The sequence below is a fragment of the Balaenoptera borealis genome, assembly GCF_965194805.1.
Source record: "Balaenoptera borealis genome assembly, chromosome: 2".
In the NCBI taxonomy this organism is placed as follows: domain Eukaryota; kingdom Metazoa; phylum Chordata; class Mammalia; order Artiodactyla; family Balaenopteridae; genus Balaenoptera; species Balaenoptera borealis.
Window position 1 is genome coordinate 179,087,166 of NC_138867.1, and position 22,017 is coordinate 179,109,182.

The following is a 22,017-nucleotide window of genomic DNA, read 5'->3' on the forward strand; positions in this document are numbered from 1 at the left end:
GAGAATGAAGGAGGTACAGATGTAAGATTGATCACATTAAAGAAAAACCCTGTGGTCTTGAATTTGAATTGGGAGTATCATGATATATTTTATCTTTATAAAAAGCAAACATTTCCTACCTCTGTCCACTGAAAAAAAGTCTGAAACAAAGACCAACCTTCTTGTAATAAGCACCCCATAAGCCCAGATCGTGGTCTCTAAATACCATTTCCAATTGAAAGAAGCCAGGAACACTGAGGAAAAATCTGATTCTGAGTCAGGGGCAGGAAATGTACAGACAAAAATGGCACATCTTGATATACCAGAAAGGGAGTTATCAAAGACATTACCTGGTAAGATAATGTCAATGGGAGCCAATTAGAAGCTTCCAATGGCCACAAACTGGACAATTTGATCCTCAATAAGGATAATGATTGCAGATCAAAATGCATCAAATGTTCAACTTTGTGCATTTGGGTTTTTAATTTTTTATCTTAAAATAATGTCAAATTTACATAAAAGTTGCAGAAAGAATGCACAGAGCTCCCATAAACACTTTGCCCAGATTCCCCAGTTGTTAACATTTCTGAATCCTTTGAGTATAAGATACACACATGGTGTCTCATTAACCCTTAATTCTTCAGTGTTTCTTTCTTTCTTTGAGGCACGCGGGCTTCTCTCTAGTTGTGGTAAGTGGGCTCAGTAGTTGAGGTGCACGGGCTTAGCTGCCCCGAGGCATGTGGGATCTTAGTTCCCTCACCAGTGATCAAACCCACATCCCCTGCATTGGAAGGCCGATTCTTAATCACTGGACCACCAGTGAAGTCCCTAGTGTTTTTTTCTTTTTTTTTTTTTTTAACTGATTGGTTTTCTTAATTTTTTAAAATAAATAAATTAATTAATTTTTATTTTTGGCTGCGTTGTGTCTTCATTGCTGCGCGTGGGCTTTCTCTAGTTGCGGTGAGCAGGAGCTACTCTTCGTTGCAGTGCACCAGCTTCTCATTGCAGTGGCTTCTCTTGTTGCAGAGCGCAGGCTCTCGGGCGCACAGGCTTCAGTAGTTGTGGCACGTGGGCTCAGTAGTTGTGGCTCACAGACTCTAGAGCGCAGGCTCAGTAGTTGTGGCGTATGGGCTTAGTTGCTCCACGACATGGGGGAATCTTCCCGGACCAGGGCTTGAACCCGTGTCCTCTGCATTGGCAGGCGGATTCTTAACCACTGTGCCACCAGAGAAGTCCCAGTTTACTTCTTAAGTAAAGCACATTCTTCCATATAATCACAGTATGATCTTCAAAATCAGGAAATTAATATGGATCCAATATCACCCAGTAATTCCCAAATCCCATTCAGAGTTTCAGTAAAGTTCTTTAAAGCTCCAGCATCCGTCCCAGGATCACATGTTGTATTTTGCTGTCTAATTCAGTCTCCTGCAGTCTGGAACAATTCCTCATTCTTTCCTTGTCTTTTATGACCTTGATATTTTTGGAGATTACTGGCTGGCTAGTTATTTTGTAGAAAGCCTCTCAATTTGCTTTTCTTTAATATTTCCTCATGACTTATGCATTTAGGACAGAAACACAGAAGTGATGTTATGTTCTCAGAGCATGTATCAGGAGGCAAAGAATGTTGATTTCTTCCACTACTTATAACCTACCCTAATTATAATAACCTGGTTATGTTAAAACGGTGTCTTCCAGGAACTTCCCTTGCGGTCCAGTGGTTAAGACTTCCCCTTCCAATGCAAGGGGTGCGGGTTCCATCCCTGGCCGGGGAGCTAAGATCTCACATGCCTTGTGGCCAAAAAACCAAAACATAAAACAGAAGCAATATTGTAACAAATTCAATAAAGGCTTTAAAAATGGTCCACATCAAAAATATATATAGGGCTTCCCTGGTGGTGCAGTGGTTGAGAATCTGCCTGCCAATGCAGGGGACACGGGTTCGAGCCCTGGTCTGGGAAGATCCCACATGCCGCGGAGCGACTGGGCCCGTGAGCCACAACTACTGAGCCTGCGCGTCTGGAGCCTGTGCTCCGCAACTAGAGAGGCCGCAATAGTGAGAGGCCCACGCACCGCGATGAAGAGTGGCCCCCGCTTGCTGCAACTGGAGAAAGCCCTCGCACAGAAACGAAGACCCAACACAGCCAAAAATTAATTAATTAATTAATTAATTAAAATGAAGTGGGAAATGTTCCTTCCTCCTCTACTAAAAATATTTTTTTAATTAATTAATTAATTAATTAATTAAATGGTGTCTTCCAGGTTTCTCCAGCATGAGTTAGTGTGTTGCACTTATCAGTAAGTGCCTTATTGGAAAATACCATGAAACTAATTAAATATCCGCTCCTCAACAGACCTTCACCCACCAGATTGACTATTCATTGATGACTCTTGCCTGAATCAAATTTTGTTGCTGTTGTTAGCAAAGAGGGTTTTATTTTTATTTACAAGAATTCTGGAGGAGGATGGCTGCTGGCATTGATTTGGTCAAATGATAATAGGGTTAATGACCTAGATTCTCTTGGCCATTTTCTCATGTAGCTAGATGGCTGCTGTGGCTCCAGGCAGCACATCCTCAGTGAAGGCAGGAAAAAGGGAGTGGCACGAGGTGTCCACCATGTCTGTCTCTTCTATCAGATAATGGTTGCTAAATGATGATTGTTTTCTAATTCCATCTTTGGCACTTCCTTCCTTATTGGCTTAACAAGATGTTCCAGTGTGGTTTTTTCTTGAAATTTTACCTGCCCCAGCTCTGGACTCCACCCTTTCTCCAAGGAGCTTTGCTTCTGTTTAGTGGGGAATGATATTTAGAAACCAAGATCTGGGTGCCAGGTGGGCTCATTGCTACCACAGTATCATTATTTCTTTTTTTTTTTTTAACAAATTTATTTATTTATTTATTTTTGGCTGCGTTGGGTCTTCGTTGCTGCGCACAGGCTTTCTCTAGTTGCGGCGAGCGAGGCTACTCTTCTTTGCGGTGCGCAGGTTTCTCATTGCAGTGGCTTCTCTTGTTGCAGAGCACGGGCTCTAGGCACGCGGGCTTCAGTAGTTGTGGCTCATGGGGCTCTAGAGCGCAGGCTCAGTAGTTGTGGCACACGGGCTTAGTTGCTCTGCGTCACGTGGGATCTTCCCGGACCAGGGCTCGAACCCGTGTCCCCTGCATTGGCAGGCGGATTCCTAACCACTGCGCCACCAGGGAAAGCCAGTGTCATTTCTTGCTTCTCTCATTGTAATATGTTACAATATGTCCCTATATTATCTTATGTCTTTAAACCCATGAGTGCACACCAATATCTCTAATTCTAATCCAACACCAAGGTTTATCCCAGCCCCTTTACATGTTTCTAAAGTCCTTCTGTGACCGTGAAAAACCTGGTTCCCGTGACACTTAGTGCTCATTCCCCAGCACTCCACCCCACCCCTGACCCCCACCCAGTGTGTATCCAAACTCTAGACACCCTGGCCAAGACGCAGTCCCAGATATAAACTTCCTGTTTAATTCCACCCGCTTTGGGCACACTGGTTGAAAGCTTGGCCCCGACAGAGGAGCTAAATCTATGCATTTTAACTAAAAAATAAATAGCCAGCAACTTTTTTTCATTTTTCTAGTAATTCCTTTTTATTTTATTTTACAAGAGTACAGGTTGGAAAACCTATTTTTTTCTTTCATTTTGTTTTGTTCAATTTTTATGGCATTATATATAAAATCAATAACACTGGTTATCATATGTCAATCAAAAACTGATTGGCAGTTATCCCTAGCTTATCTTTTTTTAAATTTTTTGCTTACTTTACTTTTTCCATGTATTTTTTTTTAATTGAAGTATAGTTGATTTACAATGTCATATTAGTTTCAGTGTACAGCACAGTGATTCAGATATATATATATGTGTATATATATACACATATATATACATATATATGTGTATATATATATAAATTCTTTTTCAGATTCTTTTCCCTTATAGGTTATTACAAAATATTGAGTATAGTTCCCTGTGCTATACAGTAGGTCCTTGTTTGTTATCTATTTTATGTAAGTAGTGTATATATGTTAATCACAACCTCCTAATTTATCCCTCCCCCGCCCAACCAGTCACTTTTGAAGGCTACTTGGGAACCAACTCAAAATCTTGAAAATTATGAAATTTGAAAATTGACAAGCTAAAGAGAGAATTAAGTATTTATGCTGACTTACACCATCTGTACCTCTGGGTAACCACATAGATGAGGGGAAATTTCTCTTTACAGACCTATTCCAAAAGTCAATGAAGAAGTGGCAGATTTGACTATCACCACTTTGTAACTCTTAATGGATTATGAATCTAGGTGATGTTTATCGGCAGGCACTACCACCACGGGTGAGAAATGCGCTGACATTACCTGCCTCCTAGGGTTATGTACACGATATCACCTATGAAGTGTCCAGTCCAGTGGTTAAGACTCTGCCCTTCTACTGCAGGGGGAGTTTGATTCTTGGTCGGGGAACTAAGATCCCACATGCCGCATGGCCAGCCAAAAAAAAAGCAGGGGGGGGTGCGATAAATTGGGAGATTGGGATTGACATACTCACACTACTGTATACAAAATAGATAACTAATAAGGACCTACTGTATAGCACAGGGAACTCTACTCAATATTCTGTAATGACCTATATGGGAACAGAATCTTAAAAAGAGTGGCTATATGTATATGTATAACTGATTCACTTAGCTGTACAGCAGAAACTAACACAACATTGTAAGTCAACTTACCCCAATAAAAATTAATTAAAAAGATTAAAAATTTAAAAAAATTTTTTAAAGAAAAAAAAAAAAAAAAGGCAAGAAAACAAAGAGATCAAAGGGGGAGAATGGGGCTTCCCTGGTGGCGCAGTGGTTGAGAATCTGCCTGCCGATGCAGGGGACACGGGTTCGAGCCCTGGTCTGGGAAGATCCCACATGCCGCAGAGCAACTAGGCCCGTGAGCCACAACTGCTGAGCCTGCGCGTCTGGAGCCTGTGCTCCGCAACAAGAGAGGCCGCCATAGTGAAAGGCCCGCGCACCGCGATGAAGAGTGGCCCCCGCTCGCCGCAACTACAGAAAGCCCTCGCACGGAAACGAAGACCCAACACAGCCAAAAATAAATAAATAAATAAATAAATAAATAAATAAATAAATAAAATACAGGAATTCCTTAAAAAAAAAAAAAAAAAAAGGGGGGGGGGAGAATGTATAAGCTAAACGAGACCAAAGAGAAGCATCAACCAATTGAAACCAGAGGACTATGATTCAAATAAATCATTAACAAATTATAAGACAATCAGGAAATGTGAACACTGGCTAGCTATTTGACGATATTAAGGAATTGCTGCTCATTTCTTTAGGCAGCATGATAGTATTGAGGTTATTATGTTTAAAAAAAGTCTTTGTATTTTAGAGATACATACTGAAATATTTATAGCTGGAGTGTGTGGGATTTGCAAACAGGAGGGGAATAGTGTGAAATTAGATGGGCTGAAGTTGGGTGATGGGCCTATGGGAGTTCATTATTAGACTATTCTGTCCACTTTTATGTGTTTGAATTTTTCCATAAAAATTTTTGTATGCTTCTTCCTAGTCTTTTATCTGGGCATCTTCTCAATTTATTAGGGCTTTCTGGCTCATGGTAGGCACTCAATAAACATTGGGTAAGGCCTCATAGCTTAGTGGTTACAAACCCAGCTCTGGAATTGAAACCTGCTTGCTTCTTACTAATTGTGGGACCCTTCCTGGGTGAGTCACTCACTTCTGTTCCCCTAAATCTCTAAATCGGGGCTAGTAAATTATGCCTACCTCCTAGGGCTGTTGTAAATAGTAAATAAATTATGACTTGTAAGAGTTGTTTTTTAATTAATTTATTTATTTTTGGCTGCGTTGGGTGTTCGTTGCTGCCCGTGGGCTTTCTCCAGTTGCGGCGAGCGGGGGCTACTCTTTGTTGTGGCTCACGGGCCCCTCATTGCAGTGGTTTCTCTAGTTGTGGAGCACGGGCTCTAGGTGCGTGGGCTTCAGTAGTTGTGGCTCACGGGCTCTAGAGCGCAGGCTCAGTAGTTGTGGCACACGGGCTTAGTTGCTCCGCAGCATGTGAGATCTTCCCGGACCAGGGCTCGAATCCGTGTCCCCTGCATTGGCAGGCAGATTCTTAACCACTGCGCCACCAGGGAAGTCCAAAACTTATTTTTGTGTGTGTGTGTGGAATCATGTTCTTATCTTTTATGTATCATAATTTATTTAGGTTAACACAGTTCCTCAAAAAATTAAACACAGAAGTACCATGTGATTCAGCAATTCCACTTCTGGGTATGGACCCAAAAGAAATAAAATCAGGAACTCAAACATATTTGCATACTCGTTCATAGCAGCGTGATTCACGATAACCAAAAGATGGAAGCAACCCAAGTGCCCATCAACAGATGAATGGATACAAAAGAATGGAATATCCACACAATGGAATATTATTCAGCCTTAAAAAGGAAGGAGAGCCTGACATCTGCTACAACATGGATGATCCTTGAGGACATGATGTTCAGTGAATGAAGTCAGTCACGAAAGGACAAATATTGTCTGATTCCACTTATAGGAGGTCGCTAGAAGAGTCAGTTTCATAGAGACAGAAAGTTGAATGGTGGCTGACAGGGGCTGGAGGAGGGAGGATGTGGAGTTAGTGTTTAATGGGGACAGAGTTTCAGTTTTGCAAGATGAAGAGTTCTGGAGATGGATGGTGCAGATGCTTGTACAACAATATGATACTTAACGTCACTGAACTGTACACTTAAATAGTTAAGATGGTAAGTTTTATGTTATGTATATTTTATGGTAATATTTTATGGTTTATTTTACCATTTAAGAAAAAGACTTAAGAACAGTGCCTGGGGCTTCTCTGGTGGTGCAGTGGTTAAGAATCCGCCTGCCAATGCAGGGGACACAGGTTTGATCCCTGGTCCAGGAAGATCCCACATGCTGCGGAGCAACTAAGCCCGTGCGCCACAACAACTGAGTCTGCTCTCTAGAGCCCATGCTCCGCAACAAGAGAAGCCACCGCAATGGGAAGCCCCCACTCACCACAAGAGAAAGCCCGCGTGCAGCAGTGAAGACCCAACACAGCCAAAAATAAATAAAATAAATAAATTTATATTTAAAAAAAAAATAAAGAACAGTGCCTGGCACAGAGAGAACACACTGTGCTTAGTAAATCACTGAACGTAGAGTAATTGAAATAACATCGCTGTACTGTGATCCCCCAAGGGCACAGGGTCACATCATTCTTGTTCTCAGGTATGTGCCCCAGGGCTGGCCAATCACAGAGGCTCCAGAAAGATTTTTTTTCTTTTTTTTTTGGGCCACGCTGTGGGGCATCCGGGATCTTAGTTCCCCCCACCAGGGATGGAACCCGTGCCCCCTGCAGTGGAAGCGCAGAGTCCTAACCACTGGACTACCAGGGAAGTCCCAGATTTCATCTTCTGACTGATTGAAACCCTTCAGCGTGCCTTACCACTTTTCCTAGCCCTCCCGACGCCTCCTTCCACCATCCGCCCTCTCCACGCCCTGCCCCGTCCAAACCCAGGGGAGTCAGCGCCCCCAAGGGCTGTTATGAACGCCCCCCACCAGACCCCCAGCTCTCCCACCACGGCCTTGGCCCAGGATACCCCTTTGGCCTGGACCACGCACCCTGACTTACTCCACCGCCCCTGTCGGAACAGCCCCTGTGGCTCTGAGCTCCTCGGGAGAGGTGTGTCTGGGCTCGCCCATCCCTCCAGGCAGGGCAGCCAGAGCCTGGAGGGCGTGCATCCCCCTCTCTGGTGACTCTCCTAGGGGTCAAGGGCACAAGTGGCTTTAGCCAGAGGCTGGAGCTTCTAGAACAGCTGCCGGCACTCAGGTGAGAAGAAGCACACGTTGGGTCATGTGATCAGGGCAGGGTAGGGTGGAGGGCCCATATAGGCCTGGGGGGATGGCTATATGCCTCCTCTGCAGTGGCAAGTGGCCCTCAAGCCAGCCCTGCCACCCGGACCAGCGGGAGAAGCTGGGTCCTGAGGAGAGGCAGAGCAACAGTTGCCCCCCCAACCTGCGCGCTTCTCCTCTATCACCAGTGTCCCCCCAGTGGGCCCTCCTCAAAGGTCAGTCTGGGATGGAGGGAGCTGGGGTGGGACTGGCATCGCCAACCTCCCTGGGCAAGGTGACAGGTGAGGTGGTGGCTAGGTGGGTGGGCAGTGGATGAAAGCAGTGAACCCCAACTCGGGGGCTGAGAACACGGAGCAGCGGGCACAGCCCACCCCTTCCCAAGGGGCACCCTCCGGTCTTAGGGCTGCTGTCCTAGGGCCAGGGACTTTAACTGCCCAACCCCTCGCCTTCCCTTCCTCCCCGCCACACGGGCAGCAAGAAGCAGGTCCACCCCACCACACCCTCACCCGCCCCAGGCCCCCCGTGGTCAGCTCAGGGTGCTCCGCGTTGTCCTGGGCGGGGGGCGGGGCTGGGGCTGAGCCAGGGCGGTTGGAGCTTGCAGCGAGGGACCCTGGCTCAGGAGCGCCGCCTGGTGGAGAGAAAGAAGACAAAGGCGCAGCGGCAGGTTTCTGTACAGGAAGTCGGATTATACATTTTAGTAACCGGGAACAGTGCAGGGGCCACAGGAAGAATAAGAGATCGAGAGCTAGGGTTTGGCATAAATCTTACAAAGTGTATAAAGAATCTGTGTTTCTCTACAATAACAAAAAAACCAAAGGCTACAAGAGCGGTTGTATATACAAAACACGGAGATATTGCTTCACTTGCAAACAGGTTCCTGACCAGACAGGGAGACAAGACAGAGAGAAGGGCACAGGGAGGGGGTGGTGGGTGGAGAGCGCGCCGCGTGCAAAAAGGAGGGTGAGGTGGGGAGAGGGTCTTCTCCCAGCATAAATCTACAGGCAGGAGCTGGAATCCCGCACGCACGGGAGAGGTCGAAGGCATGTGCGCTGCTGGCTGTGCGCGGGGGAGCGGGACGCCGAGAGCCAAGAGTGTCCGTCTGCCCGGCCCCTGGCGCCTTGCTCTTCGGGCTTCAGCCTGGAATGGGGTTCTGGGTGGGGACCGGGGGCCAGCTGGGCCAGCTGGCCAGAGAGGGAGGGCGGCGATTGCTCCCCGGTGGCTACCGTGGAAAACTGGAGAAGCCTGCTCGGCGTGCCCATCCTCTTGGCCTCTGGCCGGCCCGGTCCATCCTGCCACCCTCCCCGCCCCGCTGAGATGCCCACTGGGACCCAAGGAGAGCAGGTGCAGCAGCCGGGGCTTCTAGCTTTCCTTGGGCGGGACAGGAGATGCCGCTCAACTCCTGTTCTTCGTGCGGAGCTCGATGGGAGGGCAGGAGCCAGTCACAGAGGGGCGGAGGGGGTGGGCGGGGAGGACAGGGCAGTGAGGGGTGGGCGGAGGACAAGGACGTGCACGCACGCTGAGACCAGGCGCGGGGCGGTCACAGGTTCTGGCAGCACTGCAGCTTGTTGGGTTTCTGTCCGTCGGTGGTGGGTGGCACGCTGATGTCCACCACGTTGTTTCCGGGGGACTCGTCGTGCGCTGCGCGGTCCGCGATCTGCTTCTGTGACACGATGCGGTAGATCTCTGCGGTGGGCGGGGGCGGGGAGAACGACACAGGGTGAATGCGCTGTGTGTCCCCAATCTCGGTTACCTCCCCCTCCCACAGGACTCATCTGGATGTCACCTCCTCACGGTAGCGCCCTGGATGCTGAGTTGGAACCCCTTCCAAAGGCTCCCACTGTGCCCTGTGCACCCCCATCACGTCAGGGGGAGCCATGCCATGGGCTGGGCTCCTGGAGGCTCCCTGCCCATCCCCAATGCTGGCTGTGTACTAAGCAAGGGAAGGACCCATATCTGTTTGCAGATGTTAATTCCCAGCCCAGGCCTCTCATTCTTTAAGATCAGAGGCCCTCCTCCCTCAGGAGAAACTCCCAGAAGCCCAGGGGCTCTGGGACCCTGAGGTCACCTGCCTCCCCAGCTGACCTTGTGGGCTATTCTTTAGTGAAGCCATGGCAGGGCCCGTCTACGGGAGTTGGGCTGAGAGGGTCTCTGTGCCCTGAGTGCCAGCTGGGGTGGGATCTGGCCTCACACTGTGGAGGGTGCCCTGTTTGTCCTCGTGTCCAGACTGAACAGCAGTTTTAAGGAAGGAAGGTTCAGGGGCTACGTTCTGGAGCACGTGACCCGTGTGGCTGGTGCCCTTCCCACGCCCACCCTCTGTGATCCCACCTGGGCCCTGTGACCACCTGTGAGAATGTTCTTGAAAGCTTCCTCTACGTTGGTGGAATCCAAGGCTGAGGTCTCAATGAAGGACAAGTTGTTCTTTTCTGAAAGAGAGAATATTTGCCCAGGTGAGTCTGCTGCTGGAGGGGGGGCAGGGTGGTCCCCTATACCCTCCTCTTGGGGACCTTGGCTGCCTGTCCGCTCACCTGGCCCAGGAAATGAAGGGCTGGGGCCGAAGGGGTAGGACTGAGATGCCCACCCCTGCAGCCATGGGCACGGCCAGGGAAGATGCACCTGGTGCAGGGGAGCTGCCTGCATTCCAGATGCTTCTCGGATGCTTCAGTCAGAGTCTCGCTCTCAGGAGTGTGGCACCTAGAGGCCCTGGCCAGAGCAGATGGCCCGGAGCGACACCTAGCAGCCCTCTGGCCACGCCCTCCGGCCCGGTGTGCGCTCACCTGCGAAGGCGCGGGCCTCATCCGTGGGCACGGCCCGCAGGTGGCGCAGGTCGCTCTTGTTGCCCACCAGCATGATGACGATGTTGCTGTCGGCGTGGTCCCGCAGCTCCTTCAGCCAGCGCTCCACGTTCTCGTAAGTCAGGTGCTTGGCGATGTCATACACCAGCAGCGCGCCCACTGCACCACGGTAGTACCTGCAGGGACGGGGGCAGGGCCCAGGCGTGAGCCGAGCCAGCGTCCCTGGGGGCCCCCCAGGCTCTGTGGGCAGTGGCTCCTTGGCCCGAGGGGTGGCCATCAGGGCCTCGAGGGAGGGGTGCGTGTCCTCAGGCCCCGGCTCCACTCCCCAGATTCAGCTCAGGAATGGGGAGGCCTAAGGAGGGAGTTTGGGATCTGGGGTCAGAAGACACCCACGGGGTCAGCCACCAAAAGGGGAGGAGGAAAACAGTGACTATGCAGGGAAAGGGCAGAAGCTCTAATGCCTGCCGCGGCCCTGCCCGCCCAGAGCACCAGGGAGACGGATGGACACACATCCACTCCAAGGGATCAAGGAGCCGAGAAGGTGACCAGGCCTCGGTGGAGGGGTTCCAGAAGACAGCAAGCGACTGACAGGGAATGGCCAGGAGTTGGGAGGGTCAGGGAAGAGGCAGTCGAGGGGATCCTGATGGTGGGGTGGCCACAGGAGGGCCAGGGAGGCCAGGGCTGCACCCGGAAAAGGAAGGCTGGGAACATGGCTGGGCAGGGCGGGCCGAGCAGGCAGGCTGGGGAGCGGGCAGAGCCTGATGACAGCCCTCACGGTGTAGCCAGCACCCGGCGACACTGCAGTGCCTCAATGGGACGCCAGGGGTCAGAGGGGCTGTGGGACATGCCCACCTGGGGTCACAGCCTGACCAAGCCTGGGCACTGGCCTTTCAGAGGGTCCCACAGCTCCTGGGGGTGTCTTGTCCCTCCACCCTGCACCCCCTGCTCTCGGGTCTGTGCTCTCCCCTTCCCCTGCACCCCCCAGCCCAACTCCTACCCATCTCTTGGGGCCCACGGCCTCCCCAGCCCCGCCACTCACGCCGAGGTGATGGCGCGGTAGCGCTCCTGGCCGGCGGTGTCCCAGATCTGCGCCTTGATGGTCTTGCCGTCCACCTGGATGCTGCGGGTGGCGAACTCCACGCCGATGGTGCTCTTGCTCTCCAGGTTGAACTCGTTGCGGGTGAAGCGCGACAGCAGGTTGCTCTTCCCCACGCCCGAGTCCCCGATGAGCACCACTTTGGGGGCGGGGAGAGATACGAGTGAGCCCCCCCAGTGGCCCCGAGCCAAGACCCCACATGCTGCCCACGTCCACCCACAGAACCTTCACAGGGGCGCCCCGGGTGCTGCAGACACGCGACAGCCAGGGACGGGGCAGAGTCAGAGCTGTCCTGGGGCCCCTGGCCCGAGGCACCACGTTTCCTGGTACAGGAGCGAATAGGGTCCTTCAGAGAAGGGCTGCCCCTGCGCTGATGGGACACAGGGATCCATGCATCCCGGCAGAAGGCAGCTTGGGGATCCATCAACTCCCAAACCTCCATGGCAGCCTGGTGACCTGGACAGGCAGGCATGCCTGAGAAAGCCCCAGGGCTGGGTGACCTTGGGCAAGTCACTTAACGTCTCTGGGCTGCCTTTTCCACAGGTGTGAAAAGGGAGACAGTAACAAGAGCACCTCGGGGAGGGGGACACGGGAATGCCTGGGATCAGAACTCAGCCAGCATCTCGTATGCTAAGACGGGGTGGGGGTGGGGGGGTCAGATCATCCTGCAGGGAGGTGGGAACAAGGGCCCTCCTGAGCAGCGCAGGGCAGAGCAGGGCAGGCATAGGCGGGTCTTTCCCTCCATCCCTCCCTTTATTGAGCTTCCTGCCCCCACCTGTAGAAGCCCTGCCTCTAGGGGCCCAGCCACTCCAAGCTCTAGGCTGGAGGGTCCTGGGGGGGCCTGGGCCTGGAGGGCTGTGCTCAGACCCAGGACACATTGGCGACTCGTGTCAGTGTGTGCATAGGTGTGTGTGCGGCGCAGAAGAAACAGCCTTTCTTTCCGGACGCCCCAGCTGGAAACCACAGGGACCCCCAAGTGTGGGCCTTAGGCTCTGGCACCCTAGGGTGGCTCTGGCTCGTGGGGAGCCATGGGGGCTGCAGACTTGGTCACTCAAGGCCCCGATGAAAAGTTTTTCCTTGATGAGAACTTCTATGTCTACGTGTTCAGATTCCTGCTGCTTCTTACCACTTTCACTGCTCCCCGACCCCAGGCCATCATCACTCCCGTCACTCCCAGTTGCTGTGACAGCCCCCTCCCTGGTGCCCGCCCCTACAGTTACTCTCAGCTTCAGCCAACAGGCTGTTTTCCCCTTGGCCGCCAGAGGGTGCCTGTGAGCACCCTGCGTGGGTCCCATCCCTCCTCTGCCTACAGCCCTCCAGGGCTCCCACCTCCAAAGTCCTCCCGGCAGCCCACAGGGCCGTGCATGACCTGACCCGTCCCCTCCCTGCCCTCACCTCCTCCCTCTCTCTCCCTTGCTCACTCTGCTCCAGACACACGGGCCTCCCTGCAACGCTACCCTTTGCCTGGAATGTTCTTCCCTAGGTACCCACCAGGTTCCTGCCCTCATCTCCTCTGTGTGGCCCCTCGGATGGCAGCCATCCTCTTCAAACCCCACTCCCAGGACTTCGCTGGCAGTCCAGTGGTTAAGACTCCGCGCTTCCACTGCAGGGGGCCCAGGTTCGATCCCTGGTCGGGGAACTAGATCCCGCATGCTGCAACTACGAGCCGGCATGCCGCAACTAAAGATCCCGCACGCCGCAACTAAGACCCGGCACAGCCAAATAAATAAATAAATTTTAACCACCCCCCCCCCAAAAACCCACTCCCCCCAACACTCCCCATTCCCCTCCCCTACGTTTCCCCCATAGCTCTCCCCACCCTCTCACACTCGACAGGTTTCCCTTATAGATTTTTTTTTGTCATTCTGCTTCAAGGGCAGCCATCTCAGACAGTCTGGTTCCCTGCTGTATCCCCAGGACGAGGTGCACTGCCCGGCGCATGGGACGCACCTGATCAATGCCTGTCGAATGAACAAACGCCAAAGTGGCTGGCGGAGCTTCCCAGGTCCACCTCCCCCCTCACTGGAAGATGCCCAGGTCACCATCCTTGGGCCACAAGTAAGGAGGGGGCGGGCCAGGCAGCCCCCAGGACCCAGCACCCTCTCTGGACAGGCTGCTTTAGAGCCAAGAACGACAAGAACAGGAAGAACGTTCCGTGCTGAGAAAGCTCTGGATGTGCCATCACCTCACATATGACCCATTTTACAGATGAGAAACTGAGGTGCAGACAGGGGAATGACCAGCTTAAGGCACGTGGTCACCAAGGGTAGAGCTGGGGTCTGAGCCCATGCATAACTGCAGGCTCGCTCCCACCCCCCAACCAAGCTCAGCAAGCAGCAACTTGCCCAGGGCCACCCAGCTGGAGAGTGGTCCAGCAGGATGTGAACCCAGGTTTTCTGGATCCAGGGCTGAGCGCAGGGGTCTGGGTTCAGCTTCCTCCTCTCCCACCATCTGGGGTATCCTGAACCCCTAGAGTAGCTAGCAAACTCCTATTTGTCCTTCAAAATCCGTGGGTTCAGGCTTCTCCTCTTCTCCCAAACCACCACGTGGCCTAGCCCACAACACCTGTGATGAGTGTCAGGGTCCTCCCCTGACACTGGGGGCACCCAGCATAAGAATGCCAAGTTGACTTCAGAGAAAGGTGGAAAGAGGTGAATGGACATGGGCCTGGGGCTGAGGGTCAAGGGCGCCCAGCCATGCCAGTGGGGCCATGACTGGACTGACCGTAGGGCCCACTGTCCACGCCCTCACCCCGTCACCTCCTGCCCACGGCGGCTACAGGAACCCGGCCAAAGCCAGGGAGGTCTGCACGTAGTTCTCACATCCTCAGGAACAGAACAGGAAATGAGGAGGAGGGTCCTTTTGGGCCCTTGCCTGTATCCTCCCCACCCTCTCACTCCCTTCCCAGCCCTGTCCAGCTGTCCAGCCTCGGGGTCTCCTTTGCCACATTGGGGTTCTGCCCTGGCCCAGCCGACCATCTCCTCAGCCCCTCAGGCCAGGCCCAGCCCTAAAGGCTTTGTTACGGAGTTCTCAGGGCCACCCCAGGGACAGATGTTCACATTATCGTGTACAGTTGGAGACACTCAATACAGAGTGACCAAGTTCCCTGGCCCAAGGTCACCCAGTGAGAACAGTGGGGGCCAGAGCAGAACAAGGGCCACCAGCTGCTGCCCGGACAAATGGCGGGAAGGCGGGGCTGCCCCCGCGGTCCCTGGCACGCGGTGCCCAATGCAGAAGTGGCCGGCAGGGCAGCGGCCGGGCTGGTCCCGTGTGCAGGCTGGGAATGAGAATGGCATTGTCCAAGATACAAGTCATCTGTTGTCTCAGGGAAAGAAAGGGCCCTTGAGGACACAGCCCCCAGCATTTCCACAGGAGTTGGTGGCATCACTGGCCAGGACACGGTCCCCCTGGGCACACCACTTGGCTGGCAAAGCAGGCAAGCCCAGTTGGCAAAAACAAAGAGCTGGCACCTCTTGGAAGCCCTTGGTCCTCTGGCCCACCCCACGACAGTGTGGCACATCTGGGGCCCCCATTCTGACACTCAGGTCACCGAGTGGCCACTGGGGGCGCTCGGCTCCCCGACTCCAGGCAGAGCAGGGCTCCGCCACTCCGCCAGGAAGCAGGCCCTGCAGATCCCAGGCCCCAGGGACTGGCCGGGGGAGGAAGAGCCAGAGCTATTCCCCGGGGGAATCAGACAGCAGAGGACAGGTGCCCGAAACTGGGGCACAGGCAGGGCCACCATTCATAATGGGGGGAGCTGGTGTGCTCGGGTCCCAGACCAGCCGGCCAGGTGCGAGGCCTGCTCAGGCTGGAGAGGCAGGAGGCTGCCTCGGGAGCACCTGGTGAGCACTGGGGCCGGCCTGTTCCCTGGGAGTGAGTGGTGGGAGCCCTGGGAAGGCCCTGGTGGCCCTTGGGGACCTAGCTGCTCGCACTGTGGCCCCTGCCGCCCAGTGCCTCAGAGAAGAGTTTGGGGCGCCCCCGGGCATTGATCGGCAGGCTGGGAAAATGGCCCTTCGCTGAAAAGGATAAAACGTTAGCAGGATAAATGTGAGGATCTATAATTAGGTACAAATAAACAACCTCACTCCTGGGGTGGGGGGGGGGGATGAGCAGGGAGGAAAACAAGCCGCATGGGGGCTGGGGGCGGGGGTGGAACACCCAGGGGGATCTGCTGGCCTCCGCCGGGAGGTCAGGAGAGCCAACCTGTAACGTGGCTGCCAAAAAAAGCAAGTCAGTGGTGGGAAGGCTGGAGAGGGGGGCCAGCCAAGGTCCCACATGAGAGGTGTGGGCCCTCTGTGCCCAGGGCAGGGCCAGGGGAAGGTGACTGAAGCCTGGGGGAGGCTGGGCATGGGATGGGGGATGAGAGGATCACAGCCCCCCTCCACTCCTGAAGGACTCCCCGCGCCAGGCGGCAGGGCTGGGGAGATGTGCGGTGAGAATACTGGTCCTTGTCAACCCTTCTGGCACAGCTGTGTCCTGGACACCTCTCTACTGCCTAGGCCTGACCCTCTGCAGGCCACGCGGTCTCAGGAGGGTCTGTGGGGTGCAGTGTATTCACGTTTCAGTCTACCTGCCATATTTATGGCCAGTGATGCCATGGTGGTGGCTTGCCTGCCTGCTGGCTTCCTTCCTTCCTTCTATGAGTCAGAAAGAATTTCCTTTTCCTATTTAAGTGAGACAAAAACTGAGTGGATTTAAAAACAAATATTAGGGGACTTCCCTGGTGGCGCAGTGGTTAAGAATCCGCCTGCCAATGCAGGGGACACAGGTTCGAGCCCTGGTCTGGGAAGATCCCACATGCCGCGGAGCAACTAAGCCCGTGCGTCACAACTACTGAGCCCATGTGCCACAACTACTGAAGCCCACACGCCTAGAGCCTGTGCTCCACAACAAGAGAAGCCACTGCAATGAGAAGCACGCGCACTGTATCGAAGAGTAGCCCCCGCTCGCCGCAACTAGAGAAAGTCCGCACGTGCACAGCAACAAAGACGCAACACAAAAATAAAAAATAAATTTATAAAAACAAACAAACAAATATTAAAAGATAATAGAGGGTCCTCCAACAAGGCATTAAGTATGAAGGTGAGGTCTCAGAGGACCAGTTTGGTAAACGCTGACCTTGTGAGTTACACTTTCTCTTCTGACCTGGCTTGAGACAGTCAGCAGGGCACCTGCTCGACTCAGAAAAGGAGCCCAGTGGCAGAGGGCAGCGGGGCAGGCAGGCACTGCCCCACCCCCCCACCAGCTGTCGCAGTAGTGTTTCCAGGAAGAGGACTCCGGAGATGAATCCTGAGAAGCGCACAGCCTGCTCCATTGCCCCTGACCCAATAACTGGACTTCTGGGAACATACTTCAAGGAAATAACCCAAAGGGCAAAAGATGACTCATGCAAACACTTGGAGCTGGGTTATTTACAACAGCAAGCGGCTGAAAATAACGAGTGGGGAATGACCACGGAAACACTGGGAGGAACGCCCCCTGCCCTTGTAGTAACACATCCAGGTGGGTCCCAGCCAGGACCTGGGGAGCAGCTGCCTCAGGGTGGGCTGGGTAGAGACAGGCACCAGCTGCAGCAGGACTGGCGTCCAGTCACCTGTCACCCATCCCCAAGGCCCTGACAGAGCTTCCTCTGCCTCTAAAGTGAGACCCCAAGGTTCAGTCGGCACAAGGGCCTGGGCCCAATGCCTGCCGACCGCACAGCCTCACTTGCCAGCAACGTATCAGCCTGCAGGCAGCTCCTCGAGCCCATGGTGCTGTGTGGCAACTCCGAACCTTTGCATGGGGACTCCCTCTGCCCAGAAACCTTTTACCACGTGGATATTCCAGGTAGGAAGCGCTCCATCCCATCTTCTACATTCCCAAGGTCCCCAGAACCCCAGACCCAACCAGGGATAATACCATAGACACACAGTGTCACACAGGCCACACTCCCAGGGATGGCCAAGCTCCCCCAACGAGGGAAAGATGTCTATGGCTGGCATGGGAAGCACACCCTCACGCAGCAGGCAGCATAGCAAAGGTGTCCTGTGTGCATCCAGGGGTTAGCTCTCAAGGGTGACCAATGCCAGCCAGGGAGCCCAACACAGCAGCACAGGACCTGGCCAAAGCCTAGGTTGGCACAGAAGGCACTGGAAAGTCAGTGACCCCTAAGCTGCCTGACCTTCCTAGGCCTTATTTGAGGCTCCTAGAGCCCTCTGTTGCCCTGGCAGGGAAGATCCTCCAGCAGGTTGGAGGAGACCATCTGACAACACCAGTCCCAGATCTTGGCCACAAGCTCCCCCAGATACACTCCTTAAGTGGTCTGGGTTCAAATCTTGATTTAATACTTAAACTGTCCCTCCAGTTTCCAGGTCCATAAAGAGAGATGCTGGATAATATCGATCTCACAGGGTTGTGGTGAGGCTTTCAATGAATTCATGTGTGTAAAGTGCTTAGAAAAGTGCAGGTGCTTGGACAGCGCTCTCAAGAGATCTAAGAGTTAAGATATAATTATTGCTGTTAACCACCAGGCCTGGGTTCAGCACACACAGTCCCCCGCCACCACCGCAGGTGCCCCTCCACGCAATTCCGACTCTGCTCCCCAATCCAGGGTCCACCCCCCACCCCCCGCCACACACGAACCTCAAGCCCCATTGTCCGCCCCTCCCTTCCCGGGCTCCGCCCCCAGATGCACTGCCACCAATCAAGACTGGCCCCTCCTACTCCACGAGAGCAACACCCCCACCCGCCCACCCTAGCCCACTTATTGGACACGCCCACCACATCCTAGCCCCGCCTCTAACGGACACGCCCCCATCACGAAGAGAGCTTTCCACCCAGCTCGGACCGCCAAATGCTCGGGCGGCCCCGTCCCCTCTGAATGCCCCGCCCCTAACGGCCTCTCCCACTGCCCCGGGCCCCACCCCCCTGGGCCCTGGCCCCGCCTCGGAGCATCCCGGGCCCCCAAACCTCTCTGGACAGCCTGCCCCGCATGGCTGCGCATCCTGGCCCGAACTTGACCAAGCCCGGCCTGCACTGGCCATCCCGGCTGCCTGGCCTGCCAGGCCCCAAGCCTCGGGCTCCGGCATGGGCCCAGAGGCCTGGAGCGCAGCCTGGGTGCTTGCCCGGCGCCTCGCCGCCGCCCGCTCACCCGTCTGTGCCCCACCAACCGCACCTTTGAATAGGTAGTCGTACTCGTCGTCCCGAGTCCCCATTGTCCTGGCGCTTCCGGCGGGATTGGCGACTTCGCAGCCCCACCACAAACACCCGACGGGGGCGGAGCCGGCGCCGCGCAGAGCGGCGGCCGGATGGCCAATCAGCGATGGGTGGCGTAGCGACCGGCACCCAGAGAAGCCAATAAGAGGCGGAAGCAGAGCCCCAGGGGTGGGCGCCTCCGGAGATCCACCTTCTTCTCCCTCGGTCTCCTGGAGAAAGGCGGAAGGAATGCGGACCTTTCTGAAGTGACGGCCTCGCCAGCCTATCACAGGCGAGCTCTGGAAGGCGGGGCGGAAAACTGGAACAATGAAACGGATTGACGGAGCGAGTAGCCAATGAGGGGTTTGATTCAGACAGTACCGGACCAGCAGAGGACCTGTCCGGGAGGGGAAATAGGGCTACGTCCAGGTAGTGTTACGCTATTTACCGTCCCGATGACGTCATAGGTCAATGCGCGCTGCTCTGCGGGCCGCCCACCCGCACCCCCACCCCCGCTGCCCCCAGAAATGACAGTTTCTGGGGGGACATCTGAGTGGGGACTTTTTTAGCTTAGAGGTCCCCTGTCCTCTCTGGGTTGCAGTTTTCTCCCTCTGTAAAACGGGAGAAACTCACCTTATGGAATCTTTGGAGTATGACTAGATCGTTGACCTAAACACATACTAAATCAACCATCCACTGTCTGTCATTAAGTCTTTGTTTAACAAATATTTATAAATCCTTACTGGCTGTCAGACTGTCTCCCCTTCTCTGTCCCCTTATCCTGTTTTATTCCATCCCCCACCCCAAGGATTTATCCCTACTTGACATTAAAGTATGCATTTCTTTCTCGGTCCTGTTAAAAAACAAACCTACTGAGTAAGTGTGAAGGTCTAATTGCCTTTATTAAAAGATTCATGAATCAAGCAGCATCTCATCTGTCAAGCAGAGATACTCCCAGAGGTTGTACAAAATGGAAGACTTTTATAGAAAAGAGGATGAGACAAGAAGTCATGGACAATAGTAAAATGAAAGGTAATTCGAAGGAAAGTAAGCGTTCAGGTGAGGACAGCTTCTCATTGGCTAAGTTGTGGTGTTTCCATTGGCTGGGCTTGTTGTTGGGAGGGAAGAAAATCTCTTCTCCAGCTTTAGTAAAGTAATTGCAGTTACTGTTTGGGAGTGCAAGGTACATACATCTCTTCTGGCTGGGGTCTGGCTGTCTTCCTGTTTGGGGTAACTGAGGAGTGGCAGGGCATAAGAGCTCCCTCTGCAAGACTTCCTGACTCCAATTTTAGTTGAGGTTTCCTCTTTTAAATTTTCACAATCCTATTTAGTTTCTGTCCCCCACCAACAGAACATCAGCCATGTGAGGGCAGGGGCTGTGTCTGTGGCAGTCGCTGCTGTGTCCCCAGTGGGCAATAAACGCTGTGTTTTGCTTTTAAATATTTATTTATTTATTTGGCCGTACGGGTCTTAGTTGTAGCACGTGGGATCTTCGTTGCAGCATGAGGGATCTAGTTTCCTGAACAGGGATCAGACCCAGGCCCCCTGCATTGGGAGTGCGGAGTCTTGACCACTGGACCACCAGGGAAGTCCCATAAATGTTTGATTAGTGATAATGTAAGTATAGCTTATGTGCTAATTATAATAATTATTGCCTCCTGGACCTCATCCTTGGGATGACAATCAGGCATCCCAAACACAAATTTGGCCTCTTTTCCCATATCCTCTCCTCCTCCTGTGACTCCATCCCTTCACCCACATCATCAAAGCCAGAGGTGGTGGACTCCCCTCTCCTCCTCGTCCTTTACTCCCCTGCCCCTCTCTCCCAACCCCTCCCTCAGTTGCCTTATTCTGTCCCTCCTCCCTCCTAAATTTCTGACCACTTCTCACCCTCATCACTGCCACCACCCCTATACTGGCCCTGTCATCACTTCACGGACCTGTGTAGTTTCCTGCTCCCAAAGCTCCCTGCTCTGCTTTCACCCCACACAGTCTGTTCTTCCCATACCAGTCACATGGAGTCTTTTATTTATTTATTTATTTTTAAAATTAAATTAAAATTTTTTTGGCCGCACCACATGACTAGTGGATTTTATCTCCCCAGCGAGGGATTGAACCTGGGCCCTCAGCAATGAAAGAGCCACATCCTAACCACTGGACCACCAGGCAATTCCTATTTATGTATTTTTTAAATTGAAGTATAGGGACTTCCCTGGTGGCGCAGTGGTTTAGACTCTGCTCTCCCAATGCAGGGGGCCCAAGTTTGTATCCCTTGTCAGGGAACTAGATCCCACATGCATGCCACAACCAAGAGTTTGTGTGCCACAACTGAGGAGCCTGCATGCTGCAACTAAGGAGCCCACATGCCACGACTAAGGAGCCTGCCTGCCTGCCGCAACTAAGACCCGGCATAACCAAATAAATAAATAAATATATTTTTTAAATTGGGGGGGCTTCCCTGGTGGCACAGTGGTTAAGAATCCGCCTGCCAATGCAGGGGACACGGGTTCGAGCCCTGGTCTGGGAGGATCCCACATGCCGCGGAGCAACTAAGCCCGTGCGCCACAACTACTGAGCCTGCGCTCTAGGGCCCACTAGCCACAACTACTGAGCCTGCATGCCACAGCTGCTGAAGCCCGCGCACCTAGATCCTGTGCTGTGTAACAAGAGAAGCCACACAATGAGAAGCCCGTGCACCACAACGAAGAGTAGCCCCCGCTTGCCGCAACTAAAGAAAGCCTGTGCGCAGCAACGAAGACCCAACACAGCCAAAAATAAATAAATAAATAAATTTATTTATTTAAAAAAAATTGAAGTATAGTTGATTTACAATGTGTTAGTTTCAGGTGTACAGCAAAGTGATTCAGTGGCATATATATTCTTTTTCAGATTCTTTTCCATTATAGGTTATTACAAGATATTAAATATAGTTCCCTGTGCTATACAGTGGGCCCTTGTTGGCTATCTATTTTATTTATTTATATACTTTTAAAAATATTTATTTATTTATTTGACTACACCGGGTCTTAGTTGCGGCGTGCAGGATCTTCTTTGAGGCATGCGG

General features: G+C 53.0%; 2 protein-coding genes across 13 annotated transcripts in view; both read right to left on the reverse strand.

Moving 5' to 3' along the window:
* The window catches only part of HNRNPM (heterogeneous nuclear ribonucleoprotein M), a 177,307-nt gene that overhangs the window by 56,718 nt on the left and 98,572 nt on the right, over nt 1-22,017 (reverse strand). The gene's annotated exons all lie outside the window — the stretch shown is intronic.
* On the reverse strand, nt 8,644-19,189 carry RAB11B (RAB11B, member RAS oncogene family). The gene is made up of 5 exons (XM_082380258.1): nt 18,934-19,189; nt 11,724-11,919; nt 10,667-10,860; nt 10,235-10,315; nt 8,644-9,575 (listed from the first exon to the last, which is right to left on the reverse strand). The coding sequence occupies exons 1-5, from the start codon at nt 18,971-18,973 to the stop codon at nt 9,430-9,432; spliced, it is 657 nt and encodes a 218-aa protein (XP_082236384.1). The 5' UTR covers nt 18,974-19,189; the 3' UTR covers nt 8,644-9,429.

Excerpts from the sequence above, each read along its gene's own strand:
- RAB11B (XM_082380258.1), bottom strand. The coding sequence starts at position 18,973 with ATGGGGACTCGGGACGACGAGTACGACTACCTATTCAAAG. Across the intron at positions 11,920-18,933 it reads GTACGACTACCTATTCAAAG|TGGTGCTCATCGGGGACTCG; the intron begins GTGCGGTTGGTG and ends CCGCCCCCAAAG. Across the intron at positions 9,576-10,234 it reads TTTCAAGAACATTCTCACAG|AGATCTACCGCATCGTGTCA; the intron begins GTGGTCACAGGG and ends CGCCCACCGCAG.